Genomic DNA, 16,385 nt, shown 5'->3' on the forward strand with positions numbered 1-16,385 from the left:
CTATAAATCATGAAGCTTTTTTTCTTGTCCTCTGCATCCCACACCAAATCTTCCTTTTCCTTGATAACTTCTATTACAGCGACTTTTGTGTTCTCCTGAATTTGTCTCCTTACCATTTCTGATAATTTGACTTTCCCTCTTCTTGCTCCTATTTCCATTCATTTCTTAGTTCTTTCAACTTGTTATCACTTAGACCACCTTCTGCCCTGTCTGTAATCCCGTCCTGCACTTTAGCCTGCAAGCTCTTTAAAGAGCTTCATAATTTTGGCATGTGGTTTTTAGAACGTCATTTTGCTTCCTTATTTCCAGAATCTTCTCTTTTAATTCCTGGTTTATTGCACTGACTTTCTCACATTCAGCCACTCTCAATTTCAGGACTGTGTTCTCAGTTATCAGTTGGTCTTGTTTGTTCATGAGACTGGACATCACCTCATATATCTTAATTCTCTTTCTACATTAATAAGCCTTCCCATATTACCCCATTCATTCCTGAAACCCGAGAATTCCTTTTCCATAGTATCATCAACCAGTTTCCTTAAACCAATAAGGGTTTCTATAAAGCGTTGGTTATCACTTGGCGTACGTTTTTATTTTGCCATACGCCTGGCAGCACTACTTGGTTCCATCTCTCTCTTGTTATTCATTCCTTATATGTGATCTAACACTTATTTCATTTGGAGATAGGAGAACCTATGACCCCCTCTCCTCCTGTACATACGTTTAGACCTGAGTCCAACTCCTTTTGTAGTAATCTCTGCGAGCTGCTCAGATGTGTGTGTCCTGCTCGACGGCTGTGCTCTGTGTGTGTGAATTAATTTAAGCTAGCCTTCACACTGCAAAGACTTATATACAAGATGTTAAATGAAAATAATTTATATATTTATCTATGTTTCAGGGAGGATTTCAAGCTGAGTATAGAATGGCATGAGTTGATTGTGTCAGCTACCATTGCAGCAGCCATGTTGGCAGCTCTGGTAGCCGGTCCAGCCTCAGGTAGGTGGTGTGATTCGTCAGTTTAACTTGCACACACTTTAAGTTAAATATGACTCCTGTAGGAGCAGTTCTGATGGTGTGTCACACCTCACTTTGCAATGTGAAACCCCTACTTTGAGACTTGATTAGATGGGTAGTTTGCTTCCAATGGAGAATTAACCCTCTGGGCAGGGGGGTCAATCCTTCAGCTAAAAACCATCCCATGAGATGGGTGAGAAGGGAGAAGTGGGATAATATTCTTGCCTCCTGTAATCATTTGCTCATAGAATAATGGGATTCCACCTGACTTTAATTCTCTTGGCAGCTTCACTGATATAGAGTCTTCTTGTTTACCTAGTCAGGTTTTGTAACAGCTGGGCAATGACCATTATTGGCCAGTAGATTCTCTGGCTTTGTCAGGGATGATGGCCCACTAGGATGGGGAGGCTAATATAGCCTGGGAAGTAATGGCCTTAATCACTGGTACGTGGCATGGATTTTCCCTCCAGCTGTAGAGGCAGGCATGAGCCTCCATACTTGCCTTTAGAGGCAGGGCATCTACTCTAAAATTGGATAATGGTTCACTAGGGCCCTTTAAGTCGTGTCCACACTGTCGAGCAGTAAACACTGTTACCATATCCCAATCTTATAAACAAGCTGTCAATTTGAGTGGTGGTCATAGAGATGATGTCTGAAGCACGGAAATGATAGGCAAACATGAACAAGCGGCTGCCCATGAGTTCATTTGAGAGAAATTGCAAGAAGACTATTTTTTTTTTATCTTCTTTGCTATACATGGTGAGATTGCTCTCATACTTTGCTATCCTGTTACTGCCCACTAAATGACATGAACTGCCTCAAAGTACCACTTCTCGAGCAGTGTGGCGTAGTATACGAAACTACATGCAGACAATGCCCAGTGAGAGTAGAGCCTAACATGCTCTGTGCATGAGTGAAGAAGGGTTTGCATCGATCTGGTAGCACTTTCTGTTGCCATAACCATGCCTGTCGATTTTACACTTCTGATGAACACTGCTCAGTTGTGTGGATATAGTTTTAAGGATAGCCAACTGACTAGCATGGGGATGATGCCCTTGAGGTGGAATCCTATTGGGGTAATTGTGGTAGGTAGGTTTCACACATCCCAGGAGGCTGTTTTTCAGTAACAAGCCTACTGTCTTCGTGCATTGGCTGTCACTGTTGAAAAAGAGTTGGCCCAACCACCTAAGGAGTAATTGGTTTTCTCATATTCATATGCAAACAATTCCCTAGTATCTTTCTTGTTTTTTCAGCAAGCACAAGAATGGCAGTTAAGTAAAATCGTGATTTGATTAGTAGGAGCACAGAAAATCATATTATCATCATTATCATTTTCCTTTAACATCCACATTTTTCCATTTAGGATGGGATTAGACAGGCGATGACTGCTTTCCACAACTGGCAATCTTGTACCATATGGTTTTCTACTTCCAACAAATTTATATCTGCTGTCACACACTCCTTCCACCTTTTCTTTGGCCTTCTCACCAGCCATTGGCCTCCAACCGTCACTTCCTCCACTTTGCTCAACACCTTTCTATCCTTCCTTTTCATGTGTCTGAACCATCTCAGTGTTTTCTTCCTCAGCCCAACAGAAACTCCATACATTTCCGCCACCTCACTGCTGGACCTCCTGTCTTGCCACCTCACTCTTGCCATGCCATGTATCTCAGCACCCTGCAGTCACACCTACATAGAATATCTGATCAGTTTGTTTGTCAGTGCCCATGTTTCTGCTCCATAAAGATCTGACACAGGTTTCATATGTTCTTCCCCTGATCTTCAGTTTTATGCTGTGACTTACCAATAAGCTGGCAATTTCTTGCCATCTTCCCCATGCAGCTGCTACTCTCATCCTTACTGCTCTCTCTGCACCCATTTCATAATCTAACATATTTCCCAAGTAGCAGAAATGTTGTCCTTCTTCCAACACGCCTCCATTCACCTTCAACCCGACATCTTTGTCATCGCCACCACCACCACCATCTTCCTCCTCTTGCACACATCTTGTACAAAATTTTGTGCCCTTCTGAGATTCCTCAGGCCTGAGCATTGTTGATGACATCATTTGTTACACATAGTACACATCACTAAGTTTGCTCCCACTCCTCTTCTGCAACATCCACATCCATCTTCCTGATGGAATTCTTTCTCTAGCTTCATATCTGGTCACCATTAGTTTTGTCTTCTCCATGTTTATCTTCAGTCCCCTCTGCTCCATCCATTCCTTCTACCTATTAAATGTGTCAGTCACTTCCTCCCTTGATTCTGCTGTCAATACCAAATAATTGGCATAGAGTAGCTCCTACGGGCCATCTTCTCTTGCCTGTTTAGTAGCCTCCTCCATTACTGTGATAAAGAATAGTGGACTAAGAACAGATCCCTGGTGTACTCCCACTCTTATGTCAAAGTCCCTTGGTGCTCCTGCCATTGTTTTCACCGATAAAAAGACATGACTGCAGTCACGAGCCTTTTGGGCAATTTTGTCTCCTTAGTGCCCACTTAATCACTCTCCTTGGCACTCTGTTAAATGGGTTCTCTAGATCAACAAAGACATGGAATAGCTTCTTCCTCTCACTAAACTTCTGTATTTGCCTCATTATAAAAATTGCATCTATTGTCGATCATCCTGGGCAAAAACCAAGCTGTTGACCATCTACTTTTATCAGTTTCCTCAGCCTCTCCTCTAATACCATTTCAAATAATTTTGTTCCATGTTCCAATAGTCTAATTCCCCTTTATTTTTCGCACTCCAGGGCATCTCCTTTTCTTTTATAGGTTAGCACCGTCTTACTATTTTTCCAGTCTTGAAGAATTTCTCCCTCTTCAGTTATGTCTCTAAACACTCTTGTTAATTCTCTTTCTTTTTTCTTCTTTTTTTATGTAGGAGAGAAGCCAGCCAAGGGCAACAAAATGTAAAGAAAAAGGCCCACTTGAGTGCTGGTTCACTAAAAGAAAGTGAAGAGTTAGCCAAAATTAAGGACCAAATGTCTTGAAGCCTCTCTCTTAAAAGAAGTCAAGTCATAGGAAGATGGAAATACAGAAGCAGGTAGAGAGTTCTAGAGAAAGGTATGAATGATTAACATTACTGGACATAATAGGGATGAGTGAGAGGAAGAAGAAAGCCTTGTGCAGTGAGGCCACTGGAGGAGGGGAGGCATGCAGTTAACAAGACCAGAAGTACAGTTAGCATGAAAATAGCAACAAAAGATAGAAAGAGATGCAATGTTTCGGCAGTGAGAGAGAGGCTGAAGATAGTCAGTCAGAGGAGGAGAGTTGATGAGACAAAAAGCTTTTGATTCCACCCTATCTAATAAAGTTTTGTGAGTGGAAACCCTCCAAACATGCGAAGAGTACTCCATAGAGGGGCGGATAAGGCCCTTGTACAGAGTTAGCAGTTGGAGGGGTATGAAAAATTGGCAGACATCTCAGAATGTCAGACTTCATAGAAGCTATTTTAGCCAGAGATGAGATGAGATGTTTCCAGTTGATATTGTGAGTAAAGGACAGACCAAGGATATTCAGTGTAGAAAATGGAGACAGTTGAGTGTCATTGAAGAAGAGGAGATAGTCATCTGGAAGCTTGTGTCAAGTTGATAGATGGAGGAATCAAGTTTTTTAGGCATTGAAAACTACTGAGTTTTCTTTGCCCTAATCAGAAATCATAAAAAGAGCAGAAGTCAGGTATACTGTGGCATCCCTACATGATTTTTTGACTTCCTGAAGGGTTGGTTGTCTCTGAAAGGATGTGGAAAGATGTAGGATATGTAGTATCATCAGCATAGGAGTGGATAGGGCAAGAAGTTTGGTTAAGAAGGTCATTAATGAATAGTATAAAGGGAGTGTGTGACAGGATAGAACCCTAAGGAACACCACTATTAATAATTTTAGGAGAACAGTGGCTATCTACTGCAGCAGCAATAGAACAGTTGGAAAGGAAATTTGAGATAAAGTTGCAGATAGAAGGATAGAAACTGTAGGAGGGCAGTTTGGAAATTGAAGCTTTATGCCAGACTCTATCAAAAGTTTTTGATATGTCTAACACGACAGCAAAAGTTACACTGAAATCTCTTAAAAGAGTATGACCAAGACTCAGTAAGGAAAGCCAGATCATCAGTAGAGTGACCTTGACGGAAGCCATATTGGCAATCAGATAGAAGATTGTGAAGTGACAGATGTTTAAGAATCTTCCTATTGAGGATAGATTCAAAACTTTAGACCAGCAAGAGATTAAAGCTATAGGAAAGTAATTCAAGGGATTAGAACGGTCACCCTTTCCAGGAACAAGCTAAATGTAGGCAAATTTCCAACAAAAAGGAAAGATAGAAGTCGATAGACATAGTTGAAAGAGTTTGGCCAGGCAAGGTGTAAGCATGGAAGCACAGTTTTTGAGAACAATAGGAGGGACCCCATCAGATCCATAAGCCTTCCGAGAGTTTAGGCCAGTGAGGGCATGGAAAACATCATTACAAAGAACTTTAATTGTAGGCATGAAATAGTCAGAGGGAGGAGGAGAGGGAGGGACAAGCCCAGAATCATCCAAGGTGGAGTTGTTAGCAAAGGTTTGAGAGAAGAGTTCAGCTTTTAGAGACAGATGAGATGGTAGTGGTGCCATCAGGATGAAATAAAGGAGGGAAATATGAAGTAAAGTTATTGGAGATGTTTTTGGCCAGATGCCAGAAATCTTAAGGGGAGTTTGAGTTTGAAAGATTTTGACATTTCTTACTTATGAAAGAGTGCTTGACAAGTTGAAGAACATATTTGGCATGATTCTGGGCAGAAATATAAAGTGCGTAGAAATTCAGGAGATGGTAGGCTCATTTGCCTTTTGTGGGCAACTTCTCTATCATCTCTAGCATGAGAACAGGCTGTGTTAAACCAAGGTTTAGAATGTTTAGGTTGAGAGAAAGAATGAGAAATGTATGCCTCCATGCCAGATAATATCACCACTATTATGCATTCAGCACAAAGAGATGGGTCTCTGGCACGGAAACAGTAATCATTCCAGGAAAATCAGCATAATACCTCCTCAGATCCCTTCAACTGGCAGAGGTAAAATGCCAGAGGCACCTCCACTTTGGGGGATCCTGAGGAGGGATTGGAGAAATAGGACAAGATATAGAAATGAGATTGTGATTGGAGGAGCCCAATGGAGATGATAGAGTAACAACATAGCAGGATTAGAGGTAAGGAAGAGATCAGGAATGTTGGGTTTTGTCTCCAAGACGGTCAGGAATACGAGTAGGGTGTTGCACCAGTTGCTCTAGGTCATGGAGGATAGCAAAGCTGAAGGCTAGTTCACTGGGATGGTCAGTGAAATGCCCATGACTTCTTTGATTCCTCCTCTGTCATCTCCAATATGCCTGTTTAGGTTGCCAGCAATGAGTAGTACCTCTGAGTCTGCCACTGTTGTCACAGAAAATTATACATTAACTAAATCCAGGTAACAGTTATATTTTATTTATTTACATAGTTTGCATATTTCATGAAGAGTCATGCAAATGTTTGTTCTTTCACTATTTATTTATTTTTTTATTTTTTATATTTGTGCTTATTTCAGTAATTTAGAAAAATATCACAATTGTCTAATGCTTATAGTACATCTAAAATATGACTCCTAGAAATTGAATTTTATTATTGTCTGGTTTGTAATTAGGTTACATCTCACTTTTCATATCTTTTGTTTCATTCTGAATGAAGATTTGCTATCCAAGCTACTTTAGGGATGTAGAATATTAGGAAGGGTTATTTTATGATATGTTAGGTTGGATTGAATGAGATAATCACTTAATTAGTTATTTTCATCAATCTGACTTCCTCAAAGTTTATTGATAAGATGGTGAAGGCCATTCAAATTGTACTTTGGTGATCATCATAACCCATAGTGTGATACTTAGGATGTGACATGTTTGACTTAAAACAAACATGATATCTGACAAAAAAAAGTGTCTATTTATTTATTTATTTATTTATTTTATTTGATTTTGACAGCTAACTTGGTATATGATCAATCTATTACTGGAGTGAGAATAAAACTACAAAGATTTTCTGTGACTCTATTGGTACATTTGTTAATGGTAAACACTGTGATATGCATTGTAGGGTAAAAAGGTGTTTATACTGCACCTTAAGTAATTTTTTTTTCTTATTTTGGAAATAGAATCATGCTGTATGACTTTTTGCTTCTGACAGCAGCTTTGGACTGGATTATGGTCATAAGCAAGGTACAGCAATGTGGTTGGAAACATGATAGATATGTAAATTATTGATAGCCTGAATTTTCTGGCAGGGGTTTTCAGGTTTCAGTCTCTGGCAATGGGCAACCTCTCTTGTGATTTTATGATCTTTCAATGGTCAGGATAAAAGCACTGTATTTATCAAAAAATATTGGCTCATTCCTGGACTTAGCTGCTAACACTTTCCAGATAGGTTTGGGAGGCGGCCAGTGATCCTATGTGCCAGCCTGGTGTTCCTGGCAGGAGCTCTGGTGATGGGTGCTGCCCCAGAGAAGGTCACTCTCCTTGTTGGACGCATCATTGTGGGCATTGGAATTGGTAGGGTATGCTTCTCATTTCATGTTTACATGTCCTTTCCTTATTATTTCACACTTAACTGAAGCATATGTATCAAGATATATATATATATATATATATATATATATATATATATATATATATATATATATATATATATATATATATATATATATATATATATATATATATATATATATATATATGTATATATATATATATATATATATATATATATATATATATATATATATATATATATATATATATATATATATATATATATATATATATATATATATATATATATATATATATATATATATATATATATATATATATATATATATATATATATATATTGTATATATATATATATATATATATATATATATATATATATATATATATATATATATATATATATATATATATATATATATATATATATATATAATTAACCAACATACCAGCTAAATGCTCATAACTGGATTCAGTCATGACTAATTAATTTGTAGTCAAGGTTTCTTATTAACTGTATCCACATACCCTCACACAGAGAAAAAAAATATTTCTAAAGATATTTGCTTAAAGCTTAGAAGAGTAAAACTTTTTTTTTTTTTTTTTCCCTCTGCCATGTGTCATTTGTATTAGCAGGATTTTACTTTGCTTTTTATTACATTATTTTCAGATTATTAGTAATCATCTATGGTTATCAAATTGACAATGAAATCATTCGTAATCTCTTATATGCTTAAATATTTATATACCCAACTGTTTACCCTAGAGAAAATTGACTTTCCAAATGGTTCTTGAAGTATCATGTACATACACACATTTGAGGTCCCTTACATAGTAAGGTATGCTCATGCTGTCCTAGAAAAGAGAGTTTTTAAAGGGACTATTTGGAATGTTACACTATCCATTAGAAATGTATGAGTGTCCATTTGCTATCTGGAAATAATGCTGAAGTTTGTTACATAACATTGTATATGATTGTTCTGATCTTTCCCTCACTGACCAAGTTGATAATTTTTCCTGCATGAGAAGATATATAGACCAGTGTCACTTACAAGTGTGGTAGCTAAGATGTGTGAGAGGGTGGTGAAGAATAGATGGACAGACTTCTTGGAGAAAAATGACATACTTTGTGAGTGTCAATTTGGTTTTAGAAAAGGGCGTTCATGCACGACAAACCTGATATGTTACTATTCGAGGGTGATAGATGTAATACAGGAAAGAGATGGTTGGGCTGATGGAATATATCTGGATTTAAAAAAGGCCTTTGATAAGGTACCACACCGGAGACTGATCTGGAAACTTGAAATGGTAGGAGGAGTGCATGGCAGTTTACTAAAATGGATGGAAGACTTTTGGTAGGAAGAGAAATGAGAACAATAATTAAGGACAGACCATCAGAATGGGGCTTGGTGGAGAGTGGAGTTCCACAGGGATCAGTGTTGGCACCAGTAATGTTCGCGGTCTACATAAATGACATGGTGGATGGGGTGTCCAGTTATGTGAGCCTATTTGCAGACGATGCAAAATTGTTAAGAAAAGTGAGATGTGACAAAGATTGCGAACTACTCCAGGAAGACTTGGACAGAATATGGAAATGGAGCTGTACATGGCAAATGGAGTTCAACACGACAAAATGCAAGAAAATAGAGTTTGGCAAGAGTGAAAGAAGAATCAGGAGTATGTACAAGATAGGAAATGAAGACATAAAACCAGTCATGAAGAAAAAGACCTTGGGGTGACAATTACCAATGACCTATCGCCAGAGAGACATATAAACAAAATAATTGGAGAAGTATTGAACTTATTGAGGAACATAAGAGTGGCGTTCAGATATTTAGATGAAGAAATGATGAAGAAAATAATTACTGCAATGATAAGACCGAGGCTTGAATATGCAACAATACAGTGGGCTCGAACTTAAAGAAACACATAAGGAAACTAGAGAAAGTACAGAGGGCTGCAACAAAATGGTGCCTGACTTAAGAGATTTGACTTATGAAGACAGACTGAAAAGAATGCAACTTCCGACCCTGGAAAACAGAAGAGAAAGGGGAGACCTGATAGCAATATACAGAGTGATGATTGGCATGGAAAAATGGATAGGGAAGATCTGTGTATGTGGAATGAAAGAATGTCGAGAGGGCATGGGAAAAACTAAAATGGCCACTTATAGGAGAGATGTGAAAAAATATAGCTTCCCTCATAGAAGGGTGGAAGCATGGAATAGTTTAGACGTGGAAGTGGTCAACGCAAGGAATATTCATGATTTTAAGAAAAAGCTGGACATTAGTAGATATGGAGACGGGACAGCACGAGCATAGCTCTTTTCCCGTATGTTACAATTAGGTAAATACAATTAGGTAAATACACACACACACACACACACACACACACATCACGATGGCGGAGGTGGTCGCTGAGCTCCAGAGCAATCATCTATAATTCTACAGTTACCTAAGAGTAACCAAGGTGGGAAAGGAGCTGGTAATGTTTGTCCCGTCTCCATATAGTCATGTTAACTGTTGATTAGCAAAATAATGTCCAGTGAAGGTAAATATAAACTGTAGCCTGCGTTTGAGCCATCAGCTGGTTTGTTTACATCTGCAACATGGCGGCCGTGAACTCGAAAGATGAATCAGACTTCACAGGGTTTCAAGGAATAATGGAGAAGAGCACTTATGTGAAGAAAATTCTGGAGTTAGAAGGTAAAATTGAAAACTGTTTGAAAAGTATGAGGGCCTGGAAACGAGTTATGACAATGTAAAGAGAGACTGTGCCGATATGAAGAAGGAAAATGCAGCACTGAAAGAGGAAGTTAAGCTAATTAAAGTGAATTGCGAAAAATGTGGAGAATCTCTAGGAAAAGTGATGGAGAAGCAGGCTGAATGGAAAAAAAGTCAGGAAGTGGAAAGAAAGGAGGTAAATTACAAAGTTGCAAGTCTGGAAAAGGAAATCAAAGAGTCAGGGGAGAAAACTTTGGGCCTTGCTGAAATTATAGATCAACAGATCATAGAAGAGAAGATAGCTGAGAAAGTGGTGAAGGTTATTAAGTCAAATGAGACATTGGTGAGGGAAACTGTAGACAAAAAGAGATGTGTGGTGATATTTGGTGTGGAGGAGGATAAGACACCGAGTAAAATGGAGAGAGAGAAAACATAAAAAGGTGATAAATAATATCATTAATGTGGTGCAGGAGGAGGAAAAGACCTAGTACAAGAAATAGAGGACTTCCATAGAATTGGAAAGTTCACAAGAGAAGGTATGAGGCCAATAAGAATCAAACTTAAGTCACAAAAGGATGTAGATGAATTGGTGGAGAAGTCATGGAGGCTAGCCCAGCAGGAAACAACAAGGAAGATTTGGTTGAGAAGAGATCTCGGTGAAAAGGAAAGAGAAATGTTAAATGAGTTGAGAAAGGAGGCTTTGAAAAAAATGAAGAGAGGACAGAAGAGGAGAAGAAAGAGTTTTTCTGGAGAATCTTGGATATGAGACTGAGGAAGTGGTTCATAACCCAGAAAAGTACAGCAAGAAAGGACTAAAGAAACTTACATATGAGCGAAATGTAATGTATTCCAACATAAATGGAGTGATATCGGGATTTTAGAACTCAACGATTACTTGAGGGACAAGAACCCAGATATTGTGGGTCTTACTGAAACAAAACTGAGAGAGGGAGAAGACCTGATGATGGTTGGAGAAGGAAATATAATGTTTGGAAAAGAAATAGAGTAGGTAAGATGGGAGGAGGAGTGATGTTGCTGGTTAAAAAAGATATAAAGGTGGATCAAGTGAAAGAAGGTATGGGAAAGGCAGAAGTGCTAAAGATCAGAGCAGAAACTAATGAAGGAAAAAGAGGCACTACATAGTGGTGTACGTACCACCTAAGACAAATGCATGGTCAGTACAGGAATATGAAGAAATGATAAGTGATACAGGAACATGTCTGGAAGAAATGTTGGGTGGCTGTGAACGAACTATAATGATGGGAGATTTTAATTGTAAAGAGGTGTGTTGGGAGGACTGGTCAATGGAAGGATCAGAGACAACATGGGGAAATACACTATTGACACTGGCAATGGAAAATGTGTTAACTCAGTGGGTCAAAGAAGATACTAGGTTTGGAGGAGAGGGAGCATCGTCAAGACTGGACTTGGTCTTTAGTACAGAGCCAATGGTCATTGAGGAGATGAGGGTGGAGTGCCCTTTAGCAAAGAGTGATCATGCAGTTTTGGAGTTCAAGGTGATAGACGAAGAGAAATCTAGAAGAAATGAAGAATATAAAGTGGGAAGATGGAATTATGCCAAGACAGATTTTGGAAACCTAAAGAAATTCTTTCAAGAGACAAATTGGATGAAATTCAAGAGTGCTAAGGAGCAAATGAAAAGTGGAAGGAATTTATAAAAATATACAAAGAAGGTGAGAAAAATTTGTACCAATAAGACAACATAGAGAAGTTGGAAAGCAGGACTGGTTTAACGATAGATGTGAAAAGGCTAGAACAAGAAAAGAGGATGCATGGAAGAGGTGGAGAAGGAAAAGACGGATTAAGCAGTGGGAAAGTTACAAAAGAGCAAGAAATGAATATGTGTTGATTAGAAGAGAAGAAAGAAAGAAACAAGAAAAGGATATAATTGATAAATGTAAAGACCAACCAAGGCTTTTTACAGACATGTGAACAACAACATCAAAAATAGAGAAAGTATTGAAAGTTTAGAAGTAAATGGAGTATACAGTGAAGATCCCAGGAAATGGCAGAGGCTATGAATGGATGCTTTCGGAAGGTATTCACAAAGGAGACTGCTTTTGACAAACCACTGGTAATGGAACAGAAAGGGATTATGAAGGAGTTTCAAGTAACTGTGGAGGAGATCAAGAACATGATGGGGAGTTTAGAAGTGAGAAAAGCTGTGGGACCTGATGGGGTATCAGGATGGATTTTAAGAGAATGCAGGAGCAATTGGCAGAAAAAGTTTGTGAAGTAATTGATGCCTCATTAAGGGAAGGTGTAGTGCCCCAAGACTGGAAAAGAGCTAACATTGTCCCAATCTATAAATCAGGTAACAAGAGAGACCCATTGAACTATAGACCAGTGTCACTTACAAGTGTGGTAGCTAAGATGTGTGAGAGGGTGGTGAAGAATAGATGGACAGACTTCTTGGAGAAAATGACATACTTTGTGAGTGTCAATTTGGTTTTAGAAAAGGGCGTTCATGCACGACAAACCTGATATGTTACTATTCGAGGGTGATAGATGTAATACAGGAAAGAGATGGTTGGGCTGATGGAATATATCTGGATTTAAAAAAGGCCTTTGATAAGGTACCACACCAGAGACTGATCTGGAAACTTGAAATGGTAGGAGGAGTGCATGGCAGTTTACTAAAATGGATGGAAGACTTTTGGTAGGAAGAGAAATGAGAACAATAATTAAGGACAGACCATCAGAATGGGGATTGGTGGAGAGTGGAGTTCCACAGGGATCAGTGTTGGCACCAGTAATGTTCAGTCTACATAAATGACATGGTGGATGGGGTGTCCAGTTATGTGAGCCTATTTGCAGACGATGCAAAATTGTTAAGAAAAGTGAGATGTGACAAAGATTGCGAACTACTCCAGGAAGACTTGGACAGAATATGGAAATGGAGCTGTACATGGCAAATGGAGTTCAACACGACAAAATGCAAGAAAATAGAGTTTGGCAAGAGTGAAAGAAGAATCAGGAGTATGTACAAGATAGGAAATGAAGACATAAAACCAGTCATGAAGAAAAAGACCTTGGGGTGACAATTACCAATGACCTATCGCCAGAGAGACATATAAACAAAATAATTGGAGAAGTATTGAACTTATTGAGGAACATAAGAGTGGCGTTCAGATATCTAGATGAAGAAATGATGAAGAAAATAATTACTGCAATGATAAGACCGAGGCTTGAATATGCAACAATACAGTGGGCTCCGAACTTAAAGAAACACATAAGGAAACTAGAGAAAGTACAGAGGGCTGCAACAAAATGGTGCCTGACTTAAGAGATTTGACTTATGAAGACAGACTGAAAAGAATGCAACTTCCAACCCTGGAAAACAGAAGAGAAAGGGGAGACCTGATAGCAATATACAGAGTGATGATTGGCATGGAAAAATGGATAGGGAAGATCTGTGTATGTGGAATGGAAGAATGTCGAGAGGGCATGGGAAAAACTAAAATGGCCACTTATAGGAGAGATGTGAAAAATATAGCTTCCTCATAGAAGGGTGGAAGCATGGAATAGTTTAGACGTGGAAGTGGTCAACGCAAGGAATATTCATGATTTTAAGAAAAAGCTGGACATTAATAGATATGGAGACGGGACAACACGAGCATAGCTCTTTTCCGTATGTTACAATTAGGTAAATACAATTAGGTAAATACACACACACACACACACACACACACACACACACACACACACAGAGAGTGTAGTGGTTAGGCGGGTTAGAGGCAGGGCAAATGGGCAATCTTAATGTGTAGCCCTGTTCACCTAGCAGTAAATAGGTATGGGATGTAACTGAGGGGTTGTGGCCTCGCTTTCCCGGTGTGTGGAGTGTGTTGTGGTCTCAGTCCTACCCGAAGATCGGTCTATGAGCTCTGAGCTCTCTCTGTAATGGGGAAGATTGGCTGGGTGACCAGCAGGCGACCGTGGTGGTGGTGAACACAGAAGGAAGAACCTTCAAATTACAGACCAGCATCACTAACTAGTGTAATATGCAAGATGTGTGAAAGAATAATAAAGAAACAATGGATCGAGTTCCTTGAAGACAACAAATTAATATCAAATAGCCAGTTTGGTTTTAGAAAAAGACAGTCGTGTGTAACTAATTTATTGAGTTTCTATTCTAGAATAGTTGATAGAGTACAAGAGAGAGAGGGATGGGTTGACTGTATTTATTTGGATTTAAAAAGGTGTTTGACAAAGTGCCACATACAAAATTACTATGGAAGTTAGAGGAGAAGGGTGGCTTAAAAGGAAGCACATTGAGATGGATAGAAAATTATTTGAGGGGGAGAGAAATAAGGACGATAGTTAAAGATATAAAGTCCAAGTGGAGAGCAGTAGAAAGCGGAGTGCCAGAGAGGTCAGTATTGGCACCAATACTTTTCCTCATTTATATTAATGACATGCCAGAAGGAGTGAACAGCTACATAAATCTCTTTTCAGATGATACGAAACTGTGTAGAGTTATAAAGCAAAAAGAGGATTGTGAAATACTGCAAGAAGACCTAAATAAGATCTGGGAATGGAGTAAAAAGTGGGAAATGGAATTCAATGTGAACAAAAGCCATGTCATGGAAATGGGAAAGAGTGAAAGACGACCCGTGGGAATCTATAAGATGGGAGATGGAGTAGAACTTGAGAAAGTTAAAAAGGAAAAGGACTTAGGAGTGACGACGGAAGAAAACAATCAACCGGTAAGCCATATTGATAGAATTTTTAGAGAAACATATAATTTGCTAAGGAATATTGGAGTAGCATTTCCCTACATAGACAAAGAAATGATGAAGAAATTGATAAGTACTATAATAAGACCCAGATTGGAATATGCAGGAGTAGTGTGGACCCCTCATAAAAAGAAACACATAGGAAGTTGGAGAGACTATAAAAAATGGCTGCAAGGATGGTTCCAGAATTTGAAGGGATGACATATGAGGAGAGACTAAAGGCTATGAATCTACCAACCCTGGAACAAAGAAGGGAGAGAGGAGATCTGATACCAGTTTATAAATTGATCATTGGAATGGACCAAGTGGATAATGAGAAACTGATCCTGAGAGAAGAATATGACATCCGAAGCACAAGATCGCTTAGTAAAAAGCTGATTAAAGGAAGATGTCTGAGAGATGTTAAAAAATATAGTTTCCCGCAAAGATGCATTGAGACGTGGAACAGTTTAAATGAAGAAGTAGTGTCTGCAATGAGTGTGCATACTTTTAAAGTAAGATTGGATAAGTGTAGATATGGAGACGGGGCCACACGAGCATAAAGCCCAGGCCCTGTAAAACTACAACTAGGTAAACACATACACACACACACACACACACACACACACACACACACACACACACACACACACACACACACACACACACACACACACACACACACACACACATACACTGCTTGCCCTGTTCACCAACCCATTACTTAATCACACCAATGAATGAGAGCTTCAAAACTGTGTTCACTGTAGAAGGATTTTACAGAATCAAATAGAACATTGCATTGCTGAGGAGTGCAGGAAATCACAATGCACAAAGAGGACATTAAAAGATCATTAGATAATTTGGATGTCAGGAAAGCATTGGGGCCAGATGGTGTATCAGGCTGGGTGCTAAAAAAATGTAAAGAGCAGCTGTTGGATCCAATTTGGGAAATAAATACAAATTCACTAAATGAAGGGAAAGTTCAACCAGAATGGAAGAGGGCCAACATAATACCAATATTTAAAGGAGAAAGGCAACTGAGCTAATAAATTGCAGACAGGTGTCACTTACAAGTGTTATGGGGAAGTTGTGTGAAATAGTTATCAAAGGAAAATGGGTTAAACATCTGGAAGAAGAATAAGTTATATTGAACAGACAGTTTGGATTAAAGACAGGACAGTCATGTGTGTCAAACTTATTAAGTTTCTACTCAAGAGTAACAGAAGGAATGGAAAGCATAGATGGATAGGTGGACACAGTATATGTGGACATAAAGGCTTTTGATAAAGTCCCTCATGGATGACTACTTTGGAAACTAGAGAACATAGGAGGAATGCGAGGAACTTTTTTAGATTGGA

General features: G+C 38.7%; 2 protein-coding genes across 5 annotated transcripts in view; one reads left to right on the forward strand and one right to left on the reverse strand.

Moving 5' to 3' along the window:
- The window catches only part of LOC123506070, a 101,626-nt gene that overhangs the window by 56,500 nt on the left and 28,741 nt on the right, over nt 1-16,385 (reverse strand). The gene's annotated exons all lie outside the window — the stretch shown is intronic.
- LOC123506066 (proton myo-inositol cotransporter-like) overlaps nt 1-16,385 on the forward strand; it is a 44,565-nt gene that overhangs the window by 11,816 nt on the left and 16,364 nt on the right. For 3 of the 4 annotated variants that reach the window (XM_045257917.1, XM_045257916.1, XM_045257915.1), the window contains exons 3-4: nt 896-993; nt 7,437-7,565. In XM_045257917.1, the coding sequence (XP_045113852.1) occupies nt 896-993; nt 7,437-7,565 (227 nt within the window). The remainder of the gene's footprint in view (nt 1-895; nt 994-7,436; nt 7,566-16,385) is intronic. The other variant, XM_045257918.1, reaches the window with a different exon arrangement.

The sequence above is a fragment of the Portunus trituberculatus genome, chromosome 19 (assembly GCF_017591435.1).
Source record: "Portunus trituberculatus isolate SZX2019 chromosome 19, ASM1759143v1, whole genome shotgun sequence".
NCBI classification, from domain to species: Eukaryota; Metazoa; Arthropoda; class Malacostraca; order Decapoda; family Portunidae; genus Portunus; species Portunus trituberculatus.